The sequence below is a fragment of the Phacochoerus africanus genome, chromosome 4, assembly GCF_016906955.1.
Source record: "Phacochoerus africanus isolate WHEZ1 chromosome 4, ROS_Pafr_v1, whole genome shotgun sequence".
NCBI lineage: Eukaryota > Metazoa > Chordata > Mammalia > Artiodactyla > Suidae > Phacochoerus > Phacochoerus africanus.
This window is the reverse complement of record NC_062547.1, coordinates 3,142,367-3,161,443: the sequence shown is the minus strand read 5'-3', so window position 1 is coordinate 3,161,443 and position 19,077 is coordinate 3,142,367. Positions and strand designations below refer to the sequence as shown.

General features: G+C 49.9%; 1 protein-coding gene across 5 annotated transcripts in view; it reads left to right on the top strand.

The window, feature by feature from the left end:
* The first annotated feature begins 4,130 nt into the window (after positions 1-4,130).
* PPFIA1 (PTPRF interacting protein alpha 1) overlaps positions 4,131-19,077 on the top strand; it is an 88,606-nt gene continuing 73,659 nt past the window's right edge. For 2 of the 5 annotated variants that reach the window (XM_047775023.1, XM_047775024.1), the window contains exons 1-2: positions 4,131-4,296; positions 5,515-5,778. In XM_047775023.1, coding sequence (XP_047630979.1) covers positions 5,515-5,778 — 264 coding nt within the window. In that variant the 5' untranslated portion in view covers positions 4,131-4,296. The remainder of the gene's footprint in view (positions 4,297-5,514; positions 5,779-19,077) is intronic. The other 3 variants (XM_047775026.1, XM_047775025.1, XM_047775022.1) reach the window with 2 other exon arrangements.

Genomic DNA, 19,077 nt, shown 5'->3' with positions numbered 1-19,077 from the left:
GCTCTGAGCTGCATCTGCAACCTCCACTGAAGCTTGAGGCGATGCTAGATCCTTAATACACCAAGTGAGGCCACAGATCAAACTAGTATCCTCAGGGATACTAGTGGGGTTTTTTGGTTTGTTTTTATTTTTAGAGCCGCACCTGTGGGATATGGAAGTTCCGGGGCTCAGGGTGCAATCAGAGCTGCAGCTGTCACCTACACCACAGCTCACAACATGGGATCCTTAACCCACTCATAAAGGCCAGGGATCGAACCTGCATCCTCATGGTTACTGGTCGGGTTAGTTACCACTGGGCCACAACAGGAACTCCACTAGTAGGGTTCTTAATCTGCTGAGCCACAACGGGAACTCTGAAATCTCTTATATGATCCTTCCCAACTCTGGTAACCCTCACAGCCATCCTCATCCTACCTTAGGAATGAGGAGACTGAGGCCCAGAGAGGTCAAGCAACTTGCCTAAGAGTACACAGCCCTGGCAAAAGGAAGCAGACCCAAGACGTGAACCAGGACACTGGGCTCCAGAGCCTGAATTTACAACCACTGTGCAAAAAGTGCCTTTCAGAGGGGCCTGGTGGCTGGACAGGGCAGGGAGGTGGCAGGGACACCGAAGCGGTCACCTCTCACCTCCAGCCATGAGCCTCTCAGTGTCCCCGCATGGTGGTTAGCGTGCATGTTATTATTCCCTCTGCAGGTGAGGAGACCGAGGCTGGGCATGGGGGGCAGACCTTGCCTGAGGTCAGGGTGAAGGTCAGGGCTGGGTCCCCCGCTGAGCCTGCCGTCTGAGTTACCTGCCTGGGCCCTTCTCCCTCCAACGGCTGGGCGTTTTTATTAGATGGCTCCATCTGTAGATCAAAACGAAGTTATCACGAGAAGCCAGTTGCAGGGAGTTTATGACTTGCTTTTACAATATAATTACACAGATGAAGGGGATGGCGTCTTTGCACCCGTGTGGGAGGCCCTGAGATCCCCGAGGAGCTGGTGACTGGCTGTGCTCGGCCCCGAGCTGGGACAACGGGCGCGTTTCAGACAAGGAGGCAGAGAGCCCTGTAGACCCTCTGTGGGCATCAGGATTAGTGCCTTGCTGGCCCGGCGCTGGTCTAGGGGGCCTGGGGACTCCTTTTGATGTAGCATCAGGAAAACTGGCTTTGGAGGTAGACTTGGGTTCAAGCCCCGGCTTCTACCAAACCCTCCTCCCAGGCTGCATACATCTCTAGAAAGGAGAGGTGGCCCAGGCCACCCACAAGGCTGACAGCTAACCCCATCACCTGGACAGTCAAAGCTGGTGGGCACATTTATGAAAACACAACTCTGGCGCACACACACACACACACACACACACACACCCCAAAAAGCTCTTTTTCCGTACCTCACCTGTACTCCATATTTCTTTTCTTTTCTTTTCTTTTCTTTTTCTTTTTCTTTTTGGCCAGAGCACACAGCAGCTTGATATAGGATCTCAGTTGCAAGACCAGGTATTGAACCTGGTGAAAGGGCCAGATCCTAACTACTAGACCACCAGGGAACTCCCTCCCGTAGTTTCTTTATCGAGCCTTTCTTTTTCTTTTTTCATTTTTTAGGGCTGCATCTGCAGCATATGGAGATTCCCAGGCTAGGGGTCGAATTGGTAGCTGCCAGCCTATGCCACAGCCACAGCAACGTGGGATCCGAGCCGAGTCTGCGACCTACACCACAGTTCACAGCAAAGCCAGATACTTAACCCTCTGAGCGAGGCCAGGGAGTGAACCTGCATCCTCATGGATCCTATAGTCATATTTGCTTCCACTGAGCCGCGATGGGAACTCCTATCGAGCCTTTGATGGAATAATTGGAAGGAACCTCTTCACTGTTTTCCTGAATGAGCCTTACAATGATACCACGTAGTCTCTGAGATATGTTTTAGGTAAATACCTCTGGGAAAGAGCTCAGTTGAGTGGTACAGACCCTACATCTCAGTGTCACCTTAGCTTCCTGAAAGCAATTTGCCATGGTTTTCTTAAAGTAGCACTCTTGGTCTTTTTCCCTCGAAGGAGAACCAGAATTCACACTCATGATAAAGTATCTGGAAAGAACAAACTACCACAAGAAAGAAAGGGAAAACCACCCACAGTCCCTTTCAAAGCCAACTACTGGCAACATGCTGACATTCTCTTTCCAGGAGTGTCTATCCATGTACCCGCATATTTAGAGAAATGCAAAAGACTAATCAAATCCAGTAACAATGTTTTCATATATAGACGTGAATGTCTGTCTGTCTGTCTGTCTTTCTTTCCTTCCTCCCTTCTTCCTTCCTTTTTGTCTTTTTAGGGTCAAACCTGTGGCATATTGGAGTTCCCGGTCTAGGGTTCTAATCAGAGCGGCAGCCACTGGCCTACATCACAGCCACAGCAACGCCAGATCTGAGCTGCACCTGCAACCTATGCCGCAGCTTGTGGCAAAACTGGATCCTCAATCCTCTGAGCGAGGCCAGGGATCAAACCTGCATCCTCATGGATAGTGGTCAGGTTCTTAACCCGCTGAGCCACAATGGGAACTCTGACTTTTTTTTTTTTTTTTTTAACAAATTTGAGATTTAAAATTTAAGTTCACTTGGAGTTCTCTTGTGGCAAAGCAGGTTGGCGATCCATTGTGGTCACTGCTGCGGTTCAGGTTGCTGCTGTGGTGCAGGTTGAATCCCTAGGCTGGGAACTTCCACATGCCACAGGCATGGCCAAAAATAAAAATACAATAGAATCCAATCCAATACAATAAATAAGGGCTGGATGAATTAAGTTGGTACACTCGGGAGAGCTGGAAATTTTCCTCTGTTCCAGACCCTGGGCGAGGGGTGCAAATTCATACCTACCTGTAGTCACTCAAATATTTATGCGATGAACAAGTACATGAATGAAAGAAAGGTGTGGCCCTGAACCTGGGAGATAAGAAAGCCAATCAGAGGTAGCACCTGTTCTTGGTGAGCTCACTACTGGGAATCAGGGAACACACCTTGGAAGCGTCACCGGCCCACTCCCCCCCAAGCTGACTTGACTTAGACTCCGCACCACCGACAGCCAGACAGTGCCCAGTGGCATGTGGCAACGACGCCCCAACATTTTGGTTTGTGAAGAGTTTGTGCTCCACGAGTCAGACCCTTGGGGAGGAAGCATTTGCTTTAATTTATTAAAAGTGTATTTATTCATTTCTGTATCTGGAAGAACTAGCACAGGACTTGGCCCATAGCAGATGTTTTTAAACGTTTGAGCAAGGATGAAATATGAATAGGAATAACAATGTTTGAGAAAGAAGAAAATGACTGCCCTTCGCTGAGTACCTCCCCAGCCAGGTGCTCCACCAGGTGCTCTGTACACGTTCTGTTTCTTAGAACAGCCCTGGGGTAGGTCTGTATCATTCTCCCATCTAACAGATTTGCCCAGATCCACACTGCAGGGAGAAGTATCTGCTGGAAGTTGAACCAGGAGTGCCTGGCTCCAAAAAATCTGCCTTCTCCACACAGCGCCGAGGAACCTCAATATCAAACGCTGCCAATCTCTGCCTCCCCAGGTACAGCGGGAAAAGCTCGATAATGAGTCTTGCGTAGAAACCGTGTCCTTCCGAATCGTGCAAGGGTCGATTCCTAGGAGGCCCCAGGGGCCACACCCGATGCGAGCAGGTGACTAGCGCCTGGGCGCGCTCTCCAGCAAGGTGTGTAGCCGCGACTTTCCCGGAAGTGTCTGGCTCAGAACCTGACGACCAGAAGATGCTCTATATCGGCCTTTGTGTCCCCCGCGGCTGTAAGCAGAGATTTGGGGCAGCCCCCGAGGTGGAAGACGCTGCCTGGGACGAGGACCTGAGCCGGGAGCCGGGAGCCGCGAGCCAGGAGCTGCCACCAGCCTGAGGCGCACCTACAGGGGCGGGGCCTGGAGGGCGGGGCTGCGATCACACTCAGCCAATCGGCATCGGAGAGGCGAGCCCGCCCTCCCTGAGGAGGCGGCGCTTGCGCACTTGGCCGTCCCGGCGCTCCTTCCTGGGAGGGACGGGGCGGGGCCTGCTGGCGGCGCTCGGCGCTGACGCTGCGCCGACGCGCCTGACGTCGGGCACGTTGACGCCGGCGACGCGCAGCCGGGCCCGCTCCTCCTGCCTCCGCCAGTGTCCGGCCGCGGGCCGGCCTTAGTGACTGGGGGCGGCGGGCCCGGGGCCGCGGGCGCGGGGCGGGCGGCGGGCGCGGGCTGCCTTCGTCGGGTCCCGAGCCCGCCTGGAGCGAGCAGCTGCCCGCGAGCCGCCGCGGAGCCTCCTCGCCCGCTCCCGCCGGCGAGCAAGGTAAGGGAGTGGGGGACTGAGGCAGGGTCGGGGCGCGGCGGGGCCCGGGGCGCCGGTCCCCTCCTGGCGGCGGCCCCTGCGGCTGGTGAATGTCAGCCTCAGTGGCAGGGTGCGCGGCGGGGCTCGGGGGCGGGGGAGAGACCCGCGGGACCCGGACGGGGGCCTCTCGGGGCCGTGCGCCGCCCCCTCCCCAGACCCCAGCACCGGGTGACCAGAGCGCCCAGTGACCCCAGCGCCGGCCGCGAGGGCAAGGACCTGTGGCCGCAAGAAGCCCCGAACCAGGCTGGGCTCCCGTGATGAATGGTTCTCGCCACCCTGGGGTCCCGGCTGCTGCAGCACCTGGTGCGGGTGCAGGCTGATCAGGTGTGCGATCCTGGGCATCTGCGTCCCGGGAGTCCGCCGAGTCCGGAACACCGCCGGCAGCCTGGGGAACCGGCTCCCCTGCCCCTCTTTCCGCCGTCATTATTTTAAGACACTTAATAGCCTCTTGTAATTTCACTTTTCACTTTTTCTTCCTTCCTAGCCGCCCACGGCTATATCGACCTGCTATATTTCCGCTGTGGAATTTTTTGGGGGGCTGCTGTTAACTTATGTAAGTTAGGTTGACTGACCAACCCTTGCAGCCGTTGAAAAACAGCTCTCCCAGCCCTTCAGGAGTCCAGTTCCGTTTAGCGCTCACCAAATCCAGCCCAAGAATTCAGGGAGCCGTCAGTCCTTCCCAGGAGCTGACTGCACGCATTCCTGTAAGATGCCTGATGGGGTTTTGTACTTGTCAGTTTTACAGGCTGTGTGCTCCTTCTGTGCTTTTCCTGAAAAGTGATTGGGTGGCCTGTGTTTTGACTTTGTCTCCCTCACCGGGAAATAGAAAGAAAAAAAAAAAAATTACAGAAGCACACTTGTTTTCCCCAACGAGAAAGTACAGCTTTGCAAACAAAATACCACAAGGTTTGTTCTTTATGTGAGGGGTAGTCTTTGGTTTTTATGCCTTGACTGGATTATTTCCGTATTAACGTCTTCGTCTTGTGTGTTCCCGGGCACCCAGGATTTGCATGTCTGTGTTTTCCCAGCCTATTTATGCACAGAGCACAGGCAGTCAGATCTGAGACTCTCGAGGCTGTCAGCATCTCATATGTTAGCCACGGATCACCATAAAGGGCAGATTTGTGGCAGCCTTTCTCTTGCCCTTAATGACCAGGGTCTGGGTCTTTTTGTTTCAAGATGATGTGCGAGGTGATGCCGACCATCAGTGAAGCGGAGGGCCCCCCAGGAGGGGGTGGGAGCCACGGGTCCGGCTCCCCCTCGCAGCCGGATGCCGACTCGCATTTCGAGCAGTTGATGGTGTCCATGCTGGAAGAGAGGGACCGTCTTCTGGACACGCTGAGGGAGACTCAAGAAACCCTGGCGTTGACGCAGGGCAAGTTACACGAGGTTGGTCACGAGAGAGACTCCTTGCAGAGGCAGCTCAATACGGCGCTTCCACAGGTACGGAGGACTTTCACCTGCTCAGCTCTTCCCAAGGCTTGTTTACGGTGTTGCTGTCTGGGGACGCGTCGTTTTTCACGAGCGCTTGTGAAACGGTGCTTCTGGTGTTTGTAAGTCACACATAGATAACGTTCCTGAGGACTAGAGAATGAGCTCTGTGGTTCTCCAAAGTCCTGTGAAAACACCTTATCACGCTGGTTCCTTTCTTTGGGGCAGCAGGAGGAACCGCCTGGGTTTGGAGTAGCGCTCCAGAGTTGTTGAAAAGGGGCCATGAAGCAAGCAAGCAGGCAAGCTCCGTGGCGCCTTCCGTTTTGCTGTCTTAAGCCATTCCTTGCCTAAACGTGTCCTTCCGTGGATATCATGTATTCCCAGTTTCCTAACAAAATCTGACAGACAGATAGGATTGATTTCCTAGGGAAAACATTTTTACAGTCTACCTTTCTCAGAACCCCTGTGTGTTGTGAGTGGCGTTTGTTTTAGGGCCTAGGAGGCTGACGATTGACTCCTTTGGAACTTTCTCTTTGGCAGGTGAGGATGATAAGGTTGATGGTCACACTGGAGTTTTTAATCTAAGTCATGCTGCCTTTGGTCCAGGTTTTAAGGCTTTCCTTGTGGCGCTAAGTGCAGATCTAATGGCAGGTGCGGGGAGAGGGCTCAGCTAGAAGAGTGTGAGGCGGATGGCGCCGAGCACAGCGGGAGATGTGTAGGTTACGCAGGTGTGTTTGAGCTGTGGGGTCCGTTTTGTTTATTCATAACAGGTGTCTTTACGGTGCTTTCGGGTAGACCTGAGTAAGCAAGCGTTTGTTGTCACGACGGGTCTGCGGTGGTGAATTAGTAAATGAATAATTACGAGCCTTAATGCGGTTCTTGGCATTAGTCATTTCTCCTGAAGGATCGATCAGATAAGCCAAACATTTGGGTTTCCTTCTTAGCAACAATAATTTGATGTGAGTGCGGGAATGTTCTTTGCCGTGTTAGGAATCATTAAGTTTTTCCTCGTTTGAATCATAAATTACTGTTTGGGTCAGATTTTATTGCCACAGGCATAAAAGGATTGGCCCAGTATATATTTTTCTGGGATTTTATTGCAGTGCATGTAAATCTTTTCAGTACTCTGGGGGTTTTTGGTTTGTTTTCCTAGTTGTACTTGTCTTCGTGTAATTTGCGGTACATACACTGAAGTATAGTTTTTCGAGAGGACGAGCACAGGAGGCAACAGCAGGGGGACAGGAGTTTTGTGAAGTCCAGCCTGGGCCGTGGAGGTTGTCACACCAGCCGTGAGACCGTTGCCCGGTGATTTGTTTGTAGCTGCCCTGAGTCGTAGCCTGGAAATGCCTTGTCGCGTGGCCACTGCGGTGACGTCACCAGTTCCCCTGCCGCCTGAGCCCCTGCGTCGGGCGGTTCAGGAACATGGGGCCCTTTCAGTAAACTTTGTTGGGATCTTCCCTCTCTTGGCGTTCCTCTCCTGTTTGGTGGCTGATTGTGTGACCGGTAGGCATGTGCATACACTCCTGCCGCATGATGTAGGCGGGAACAGTGTACTTAAAAGCTTAACCTGCAACGTAAGATACATCGGAAGAAGGCACAAATCCTGCGGGTCCATTCCAGTGAATTTTTCACTAAGTGAACACACCCTTGTGACCGCTGCCCAGACAGGGACACAGAACCTCACCAGGCTTCCCAGAAGCCCCTCCCGCCCACTCCCAGTCATTGCCTCCCAAAGCCAACTCCGGTCTTGACTTTTTGCCAAGGTTGGGTTGGTATGCTCTCGACTTTTTAGAAATGAAATAGCGTCATATGTGTATTTTGTTTCTTGATTCTTTCATTCAGCTGTGTCTCTGAGAGCCCCATACATGTGCGTTTGTCTGTTCATTCTCATCTGTTGCTTAGTAGCCCAGAGTAGGAGGGTAGCGTCCTTTAGTCTTCCCACTGTTGATGGGTGTCTGGGAGGCTTCTAGTTTTAGCCAACGATGCCCTGCTTTTGGGGTGGATGTGTAAATATCTGTATGTGTAAATATTTGTATTGGGTGTGTTCAAAGGAGGAGCTCTGCCGGGGGAGGGGGGGGCGTGGAGGGTGTTCGGCCTCGGTAGGACCTGCCCCAGGTGGTGGTCTTGCCAGTGGCCCTAGCCCCAGGGCGTGTGAGCCGCTGGTTGTCCTGATACTTGGCAAGGTCAGGTCTCTGCTAGTAGCTTCTGGGGGCGTTGAGTGGTGGGAGCTCGGAGCCGTGGGAACTTGCTGCTCCCCGGTGGCCAGTAAACAGGCAGAACCAGCGTTTCCCTGGGGGCATTTACTGGCCATTTGCATACCTTCTTTGGCGAAATAATTGTCTTTCATCCAGTTTTCAGTTGGGCTGTCTGTTTTGTTTCTTATTGATTTGAACAAAATTAATATGCATTTTCACTTATTAGATTGCCAATGCCCCCCCCCCCGCCTTTTTGGCCATGCTGGAGGCTTGTGGAAGTTCCTGGACCAAGGATTGAACCCACACTGCAATAGTGACCCAAGCCACTGCAGTGACAACTCCGATCCTTAATCTACTGCGCCACCAGGGAAATCCCTGACGTTTTTTTGTATGTGCTGAGTACATATGTGTGCGGGAGATGTTTTTTTTTACATTCTAGGGTATGTTTGCCTTTTCACTCTCTCAGTGGTGTCCCTTAAGAAGCATGATTTTTTTTTTTATTTTAATGCACCTCACTTGACCTGTCTTTTTGATAATGTTTAATGCTTTGTGTTCATTGAAAGATATTATCCTGAAGTTGCATGAAGATATTATCCTGTAAAAACATTATTGTTTTATCTTTTGCATTTAGATTTGTAATCCATCTGAAATTGATTTTTTTTTTTTTTGCTTTTTTCAGGGCCGCACCCTTGGCATATGGAGGTTTCCAGGCTAGGGGTCTAATCGGAGCTACAGATGCCGGCCTACACCACAGCCACAGCAATGCCAGATCTGAGCCACGTCTGACCTACACCACAGCTCATGGCAATGCCAGATCCTTAGAGCCAGGGATCGAACCTGCAACCTCAGGGTTCCTAGTCAGATTCGTTTCCGCTGCGCCATGATGGGAACTCCTGAAATTGACTTTTGTTTATGGTCCGAGCGAGGGACCAAGGTTCTCTTTTCCCTCTAAAACGTGCTCCAGTTGACCAAGTATAATTTGCTAAAAGAAGCCATCCTTTCTCCAGTGCACTGTGGTGTCATCTCTGTTGTAAATCAAGTGACTTTAAATGCATGGGTCCATTTCTGGACTCTCCTCTGCTCCATTCTTGTCTTTTCTGCACGGACACCACGCTGCCTAAACTGCTGTAGATTGAGTCAGTCTCGATGTCTGGTACTTTCATTCCAACACCTGTGGACTGACTTAGTGTGATCTTAGCTAGACTTGACCCTTTGCATTTTCAGATAAATTTTAGAATTTTAGATTGCTTGGCAGTCTTTCCCCAGAAGATGTGCTAGGATTTTGTGTTTGAATTTAATTTGTAGACCAGCGTGAGGCGAAATGACATCTGTTTAATATTGTTCTTACAATTCGTGAATATAAGATTCATGAAAACAATAAATTCTATTTATTTAGATCTTCTTTATCTTAAAATTTTACTATTTTCTGGATATTTTATACATGTTTAATTAGGTATCTGATATTTTTATGCCATTATAAATTGCTGGTATATAGAGACAGAATTGATTTTTCTGTATTCACTTGCTAAATCCATTTATTTCTAATAATTCTTCTTGTAGTTTCTATGTATACACAGTTTGTATCTACAAGTAAGTTTCTTTTCTTTCCAATTGCTGTAACTGTTTTTCTTTTTCTTGCCTTATTACACGGACTCGGATCTTCAGTACAGTGGTTTACAGAAATAGTGAGAATAGATGTCCTTTTCTCACTCCCAGTATCCTAGGAAAACCTTTTGGTATTTCATCATTACATATTTGCTATAGCTTTTCGTAGATTTTCTTTTTTTATGGAGGTTCCTAGGCTAGGAGTCCAGTTGGAGCTGAAGCCTCCGGCCTACGCCAGAGCCACAGCAACTTGGGATCCGAGCCTGGTCTGCTACCTACCCCACAGCTCATGGGAAGGCTGGATCCTTAACCCACTGAGCGAGGCCGGAGATCAAACCCGTGTCCTCATGGATGCTAGTTGGGTTTGTTAACCACTGAGCCATGGCGGGAACTCCGATATTTTTATCAAAATATGAAACTTGTCTATTCTTAGCATGCCAAGAATTTTTTAAAATCACTAATTAAAATTATTGCATTAGGAGTAGGCCAGCAAGTGTAGCTCCCATTTGACTCCTAGCCTGGGAACTTCCATGTGCCGAGGGTGTGGCCCTAAAAAGCAAAAAAAAAAAAAAAAAAAAAGAAAGAAAAAGAAATTTACTGCATTAAATTTTCTTAAATGTATTTCCTGGAAATTTTGAAACAGTCAAGTGATTTTTCTTTTATTTGCTGATTTAACTTTTCCTTGTTAGTATTTTGTTTAGGATTATTGCATACATATGCAAGGTCTGTAATTTTACCTTCTTGTACTTCTTGTCTTTGTTGGATTTTGGTATCAGGGTCACACTAGTCTCAGAAAACAAGGTGGAATTTACCCCCCAAAAGGTTCCTATGAGACTGCTGTTTTCTTCCTTAGATTTTTGGAAAAATTGATTGGAAAAACCAGCTGGTGTAGGGGTTTATTGTTTAGAGAGCTTTTAATTTCAGATTCAAATTTTTTTTTCTCCTTTTTGGCTGCCCTGCTGCATATGGACTTCTCAGGCCAGGGATCATATCCGAGCCGCTGTTGCAACTTCTGCTATGCCTATGGGAACACGGGATCCTTCAACCCTCGGTGCCGGGCAGGGGATTGAACCTGAGTCCTGGCCTTGCAGAGATGCCGCCAATCCTGTTGCACCTCCGCTGGAACTCCCAGATACAGATTTTTGCATGGAAATAATTTTTCTTTTATTTATTTATTTATGTATTTATTTTTGTCTTTTTGCCTTTTCTTGGGCCACTCCTGCGGCATATGGAGGTTCCCAGGCTAGGGGTCGAATCGGAGCTGTAGCTGCCGGCCTACACCAGAGCCACAGCAACGCAGGATCCTTAACCCACTGAGCAAGGCCAGGGATCGAACCCGCCACCTCATGGTTCCTAGTCGGATTCGTTAACCACTGCGCCATGACGGGAACTCCCGGAAATAATTTTTATAATTTTATATTTCTTCTTGTGTCTATTGCGGTAAAGCATTCCCCCCATGGGAGTTTATTCAGACCATCCTAACTGTCCAGTGAGTAAGTGTGAAGTGCTTCATAATGCTGAACCACTTTACTGGGGGTGTAATACTCCCTTTTAAAAAATTCTCGAGGGCGCTCCTATTGTGGCTTGGTGGTAACAAACCCGACAAGCATCCATGAGGACCTGTTCCATCCCTGGCCTCGCTTGTTGGATGAAGGATCTGGCATTGCCATGAGCTGTGGTATAGGTCACAGACGTGGCTCAGATCTGGTGTGGCTGTGGCTGTGGTGCAGGCCAGCCACTACAGCTCTGATTCAGCCCCTAGCCTGGGAACGTCCACATGCCATGGGTGTGGCCCTAAAAAGACAACAACAACAAATCCTTGATATTGGTAATTTGTGCCTTGTCTCTTCAGTCAGTCTCGCTAGGGGTTTATCAAATTTTTTTTGTTGTTGTTGTTAATGGCTATCCCTATGTCACAGGACGTTCCTGGACTAGGAATCCAAGCTCAGCTGCACCTGCAACCTACACCACAGCTGTGGCAACGCCAGATCTTGGTAGATCTCTAACCTCCTGCGCCACAGCAGGAACTCCTTGCTGTCTCTTTCTGATTTACTTCACTTCGTATGATAACCTTAGGGCCACGCACGCTGCTCCAGATGGCATTGTTTCACACTTCTTACGGCTTAGTGGTACCTTGTTGTAAGTACGTACCGCATCTTCTTTATCCATTCATCTGTTGATGGACATTTAGGTTGTTTCCATGTCTTTGTGAATAAGCCAAATTTTCATTATCTTTTATGTAAAACTATTTTCTAATTTTCATTGTGGTTTTTTTTCCTAAATTCAAAAAACTTTTTAAGAAGTATACTATTTAACTTCCTAGCATTGGGGCGGTTGGTTTCTAGTTATCTTTTCGTTGATTTCTGGCTTAATTCCAGGAAGATCCCTGTCTTATTAGTCTTTTGGGGCTGCAGTTATCACATACCACAGACTAGCTGGCTTTATAAACAACAGAAATTGATTTCTCTTAGTTGTGGAGGCCGGGAAGTCCCGAGATTAAGGTGCCGGCAGATTCCGTGTCTGGTGAGGCCTGGTTCATGATGGCCAGCTTCTTGTCGCTGTCCTTGCAGGGTGGAAGGGGCAAGGGAGCACATTCTGCTCGTGTGACCTAATCACCTCCCAGGTCCCTGCTGTCACCGTGAGGGCGGTGGATTTTGAGGGGACATGAACTGTCCATCTGTTGCAGCCCCTAGAGGTACCCCACGTTATTTCATTCCTTTGAAGTGAATTGAGCTTTCCTGACGGCCCAATATATATTCATTTTTGTGACGGTCCCTTGGGCACTTGAAAATAATGTGTCTGAATGGGGATGCAGTGTCCTGTGTGTATGAGATCAGGTTTGTTAATCATGTAATTCGGAATCTGAAAGCCGCATTAAATAACGTAAAAAGATAATTTTAATGCATTTTATTTAACCCAAATACCCCACACATTGTCAGTGTGTAGTCAATGTCTGAAAAAAGCTAATTAAATACTTCACATTCTTTTTTCCTACTGAGGCTTTAAACGCACATCGGGTGTGTGTTTCACACTTGCAGCACACCCCTGTGTGGAGCAGCCGCATGGCAGCGACGTCACAGCTGCACGTGACCGCGCACGGGGCAGCCTGGTTCCACACCCTTCCTTTTTTTTGTCTGTTCTGTGGGGCACTGAGAGATGTCTCTTCAAGTCTCCCACTGTGATGGTGAATTTGGCTGTTCCCCTTTTCTAGCAGTTTCTATGAATTTTGAGATTGTGTTATTAGGTACACATTTGGAATTCCTATCTTCTTGGTAGATTGAACTTGTTGCATTATGAAATGTTCCCCTTTATCTCTAGGAATGCTTCTTACTTTGTTGGGTAGTAATATTCCCCATGTCAGTTTTCTGTTAGTTTGCTGGGGTGTCTTTTACTTTCACCTGTCTGTGGTCTTATGTCTTAACATGTATCCCTGTGAATAGTGTATAGTTTTCATTTTACTCAGTGTGACAGTGTTTATCTTTTAATTAGAGTATTTGCTCTACTTAAATGTGAGCAGTGATGTTGCAGTTTATAGGTCCTATGTTACTATTTGTTTTCTATTTGTCCCGCCTATTCTGTGTTCCTTTTCTCTTGCCTTCTTTTAGAAGCCCGAAGTGTTTTTAAATTCTTTGCTTCTCTGTCAGGCGGTGGATGTATATTTGTAGATACAGGGTGTGTTTTACATTTAAACCTAATTTGGTACTTTTACCACCTCCCCGACACCACTCTTTCCTTTGGCACTTGAACTGCATTGAACTTCCTCCCATGTTTTGTGTTATTGTTATCATACTTTAAAATTTTAGACATGCTTTTGGAGTTATCATCATTGCTTTTTTTTTTTTTCTTTTTCTTTATCTTTTAAGGGCTGCACCTGCGGCATGTGGACGTTCCTGAAACTAGGGGTGAATCGGAGCTGCAGCTATCAGCTTTCATCACAGCCACATCAATGCCCGATGTGAGCTGAGTCTGTGACCTGCACCACAGCTCGTGGCAGTGCCAGATCCTTAACCCACTGAGCGAGGCCAGGGATGGAACCTGCATCCTCATGGATCCTAGTTGGGTTCTTAACCCGCTGAGCCACAACGGGAACTCCCATCATTGCTTTGTGCTGTTAATATCTGTTAGGATTTATTCTCAGTTACCCTTTTTGTTGCTCTTCACTTGTTTTTTCATATTTCTGTGAGAGACTTTTCTTTTTTTCCTGAAGAACTGCTTTAATTTTTTTTTCAGTTCATATCTGTGCATGGTCAGTTGTCTCATTTTTGTTTGCCTGTAAAGTCTTCATTTTGCCTTTACTTTTGAAAATGTTTTTTGTTGGGTAAAGAATTCCAGGTAGGTAGTTTGTTTTTTGTTTTTTGTTTTGCTTCTGTTTTTCTCCAGCATTTTATAGATGCCAGTACATTATCTTTTGGCTACCTTTTTTTTCCTTGAAAAGTCAGCTCTTTTTTTTTTAATAGTTGATTTACAATGTTGTATCAATTTCTGCTATACAATAAAGGACCCGGTATGCATATATGTATGCTTTCTTTTTCTCACATTATCCTCCATCACAAGTGATTAGATACAGTTCCCTGTGCTGTACAGGAGCTCATTGCTTCTCCGCTCCAAATGCTATAGTTTGCATCTGCTAACCCCAAACTCCCAGTCCCTCCCCCTCCCCCTTGGCAACCACAGGTCTGTTCTTCATGTGTGTGAGTTTGTTTCTTTCCTGTAGACAGCTTCATTTGTGCCAAACGTCAGATTCCAGATATAAGTGATTTCATAAGGTATTTGTCTCTCTTTCTGGCTTAGTTCACTTAGTATGAGAGTCTCTAGTTCCATCCACGTTGATGCAAATGGCATTGTTTTGTTCTTTTTTATGGCTGAGTAGTATTCTATTGTGTATATGTACCACCTCTTAATCCATTCATTTGTTGATGGATTTAGGTTGTTTCCATGTCTTGGCTGTTGTGAATAGCAGCGCAGTGAACATACAGGTGCGTGTATCTTTCTCAATGAGAGTTTTGTCCGGATATTTGCCCAGGAGTGGGATTGCTGGATCATATATATGGTAGTTCTATATTTCATTTTCTGAGGGACCTCCATCCTGTTTTCCATAGTGCTTGTACCAACTTACATTCCCACCAGCAGTGTAGGAGGGTTCCCTTTTCTCCACACCTTCTCCAGCATTTGTTTGTGGACTTACCACACAACATGAACAAAAGAAAAGTCAAAAACCACACGATCATCTCAGTAGATGCAGAAAAAGCATTTGACACAATCCAGTATCCATTCGTGATTAAAAACTCTTATCAAGGTGGGTATAGAGGGAACATGCCTTAACATAATAAAAGCTGTTTATGACAAATCCGCAGCCAATATAATACTCAAAGGGGAAAAGCTGAAAGCCTTCCCTCTGAAATCTGGAACAAGGATGCCAACTCTTACCACCTCAATTCAGCATGGTATTGGAAGCCCTAGCCATAGCAGTCAGACAAAAGAAATAAAAGGTATCCAGATTGGAAAAGAAGCGGTAAAATTGTTCCCCTATGCAGATGGCACGGTGCTATGTATAGAAAGCCTAAGGATGCCACACAGAGACCGCTCTAGCTGATCAGTGAATCAGCAAAGTAGCAGGATGCAAGATTCACATTCAGAAATCGGTTGCATTTTTGTATACTAGCAATGAAATATTAGAAAAGAAGTATAAAAATACAATGCCTTTTAAAATCTCACCCCAAAATTAAATACCTAGGAACAAGCCTGAGGAGGCGCCCTTGTTGTTGTCCCGTTAAAGGCAGTCCCTCTCTAACGCTGGCTGCTTTTAGCACTTGCGTCTTGCCTTAGGCATCAGGAGGACTGCTGAAAACCAACATGTGGTCTTTGCTGAGTTGATGGCTTGATTCCTAAATCAATTCTGAAAACGTTTTGACCATTTTCCCTATAGGTTTTCCTTATTCAGCTTTGTCTTTCCTCCACTGTGAGGAGCCCTATTTTTAGGGACATCAGACCTTTTTAACAAGGTCTTTGGGGCTCCTTCTAGATATTCTAGACTTTTTCCCCCTCTGACTTTTTTTTTAAACTGACTCATCCTTCAGTTCCCTGATTCTCTCTTCACCTGTGTCCAATTTGATGTTAAGCCCACAGACTGCGTTCTGGATTTGTCACTATTTTCTTTCCTCTTTTTTTTTTTTACGGCTGAGCTGCAGCATATAGAACTTCCCAGGCTAAGGGTCAGAACTGTAGCTGCCAGCCTACACCACAGCCCCAGAGTCACTGTTATTTTCAAGTTTGAAAATCTGTTTCGATTCTTGGAAAATTTCCCTTTTCTCAAGTGTATGCATATTATTTTGTGTGTGTGTGAAGTATGTTTTTGAGCAGTTGAAGTTTGCCTCTGATAACTCTAGTATATGGGTCACCTCTGATTTTGGTTCTATTTCTATTCTTTTTTTTTTTGGTCCTATTTGTTGTTGTGGCCATTTTTTTCTTATTAGGGCCACACCTGTGGCATATGGAGGTTCCCAGGTGGGGAGTTGAATCGGAGCTGCAGCTGCCTGGGCCACAGCCATGCCAGATCCAAGCCGCATTTGTGACCTGTCACACAGCTTGCTGCAACGCAGGAGCCTTAACCCACTGAGCCGCAGTAGGAACTCCCATTTTGGTTGGCCTTTTGTTGGGTGTTGGACGTTATGTGTGGAAAACCCCAGGTTTGGGTGATGCTGTCTTCCTCCAGAGCTTCCTCTGAGGCACACGCACAGTAGGGACAGAGGTCTCGGGTCCCTCGGGGACCGAGTGACTTGAGCCCGGAAGTTTGGGAAACCTCCGTCTCTGCGGCCTTCAGCCCGCCCCCACCCTGGGGGCAGCCCTCCAGGGTCTGCGTTTGGGTGGAAGCTTGCAGGCCTTCCCAGGGACCCTCCTTGTTGTCTCCTCCACACCAGGAGGTTATTGCGACTCAGCTCCCTGGCCGGCTTGTGCAGCGCTGGGCTCTTTTCTGCGCCTCCCTTTTCTCGGGGAGCGGGGCTGGGGTTGGCCTGGTCCTTTAAGTCCTGGCTGGCTTGTGAGGCCTGTACTCGGATTTTTGTCTTCCCGGCCCCGTGGCCCCGTGCAGCGCTCAGCCAGCCAGTCCCCTCTGCCCGACCTGGCGCCGTCTCTCTTCCCAGCTTGCTGGTGCGCCCTTGGCCCAGGGCCCTGGGGAGGACGGCCGCTGAGCCTGCCCTCCCTCCGGGGGCTTTCCTGGGGGCCGGCTCGGGCCCCCAGCGCCTCTCTCTGGCCTCCCGTCAGGCGTCACCGTGGCTTCAGCCTCCTGGCTCTTGGCGGGCCGGCCTCCCAGCGGCCGACGCGTGGACCAGGAAGTGGGGAGAAGCTGGGGTGGCCTCTCCGAGGGAGGCAGCCCGTAAATGTCAGAGTAGAGGCTTGATCACCCAGACTGACACGGGCGGAGGGAAGACCCCCGGCCTCGCCCGTACCCGCTCTGCGGTCTCCAGCCGGAGTCCCCAGGGGGCCCGTGTCGGACCTGAACCCGAAAGGGGGCCGAGCACGTGGCCCGCTCTCCGGAGGGAGACGCAGGACCTGCGCTGCTGCTGCTGCTGCTGCTGCTGCTCCTCTCTCGGCCCCGTGCCAGTGTCCCAGCCCCGCGCTGCTCTCCCCTCCTCCGCTTGCCCTGCGCCCGCCCTGGGCAGGCTTTGTGACACAGGCTGGCCGTGGCAGAGGCGGCGGCGGAGGAGGTGGGAGGGGCTGGGTGACCTTTGGTCTGTGACTTGACCGCACGTGGGGTTTCTTTTGCAGTGTTTACAAAAATTCCTGCCGTTTGTCGTCCCTCCGATTTCATCTTCGAGTCAAAAGTGACGATTTTAAAGTTGAGTGTGCTGATTTTACAGTCTTTTTGAAAAAAGCAACAGAGATTTTAAAAGGAAGTCTCAGAGAACTCCAGTGTATAAAACCGAGGAAAGAGGACCTGTTTGGCTCGTCCTGGGGGAGCCCGGGTCGTGCCTGTCTCAGGCCTGCCAGCCCCTGTGGTGGGTATGGAAGGACTCGGGCCCTGAGGAGGACAGCCTCAGCCCACAGCTTTGTGCCCCTGGCCCAGGCGCGTGGGCAGTTAGAGCGAGGGCTGGGCTGAGCTGGGCTGGGCGCAGGGCAGCCTGCTGGGCGGGCCAAGGGGAAGTGAGGAAGGTGGAGGCAGAGCCGGGCTGGGAGGGGGAGGGGAGATGGCACCGGGGCACCCACTGCGGAGACAGGAGGGCGTGACGCCCACAGGTCTGTGGTGTGGCCGTCACAGTGTGGGCATGGGTGCTCCTGAACCCCGGCAGTGCAGCCCCCACAGCACAGCATTGCCAGGCAGCCAGGGCCAAGGCTGAGGAGCCCTGGGGTAAAGACTCAGCCTTTCTCAAGTGCAGCTCAAGGTCAGCGGGTCCAACACGCTGCTGATTTAATTTTCAGGGCGCTTAAGGTTTGCTCCAGCACTTTCTGCGCTTAAGTTAGTGTGTAAATTCGGGGCATTTCCTTGGAATCAGGGTGGGTAAAGTAGCTCAGTGGCCCTCACTCCGGGGGATTTGAGTGAGACCCCTGGGTTTCGGCGGAGACTCTGTGAGCCTCAGGGCTACTTTTTAGTAGGAGGAGGAGTGGGCAAAACCTCGCCCTGGAGCCCGGCTGCCTGCCAGCGGTTTGGATTCTGGGACAGGCATGGAGAGTCCTGATTGACTCGGGCTCTTCCCTCTGGGGTGCACGCTCAGCCTGTCACCTGTGTGGAAGCAGCCCGCCGAGTCCCCCCTGCACCTCTGATGGTCGGCCCGAGACAGAACCCCCGCCCCCACGCAGCCCCTCTGTGACGATTCCACTCCCTCCGTGCTGCCGAGACCCGGAGGGAGCCTGTCCCCGGAGAGCTGGCGTGACACATCCTTCCTGTGTGATCAGTACTGTTTTGAGATCCTGACCGAGAGAGAAGCAGAGACTGGCTGAGCGGGGAGGCTTCCTGCTGGGACTGCACCCGCCCCGTCCCTGGGGACAGGCCCTTCGGAGGGTCACTTTGCACTGAGACCCGAGGCTCAGGGAGCTTGCCCGGCACTGGGACCATGATCGGAGGGCGCAGGCGATGAGCAGCCTGGCCTCGCTTCAGGACGTGGAAGAGGGGCCAGCGCGCCTGGCCTCGGAGCCGGAGCCGAGGGAGAAGCGGGGCGCCGGGCAGGGCCCTGCCCGGCCAGGAGCTGGGTTTTTGCTTTTGTTTTTCAGTTGCGGGCCCCGGGGCGTCTGGCCCCAGTTGGGGAGGATTGGCGGGGTAGAAACCGCTGGTCAGGGGGTGACCGGTGGCGCAGGAGCTGAGCTGTAGAGTTAGAGAGGCGACCGCTTTAACCCCTTCCGGCACCCGCCTTGTAAAGCACCGACCCGTACCTGTGTGTGATAGCGAATGAGCGTGAGGTCCCCGATGGCCTCCTCAGGCATTTGCTGAGGGCCTGCCATGTGTCAGCCACTGTTGCAGGTGCTGAATACTTATTAGTATGTGGCAAGGCTCCATGGCCCAGAGGTTTTTTTATTTGTG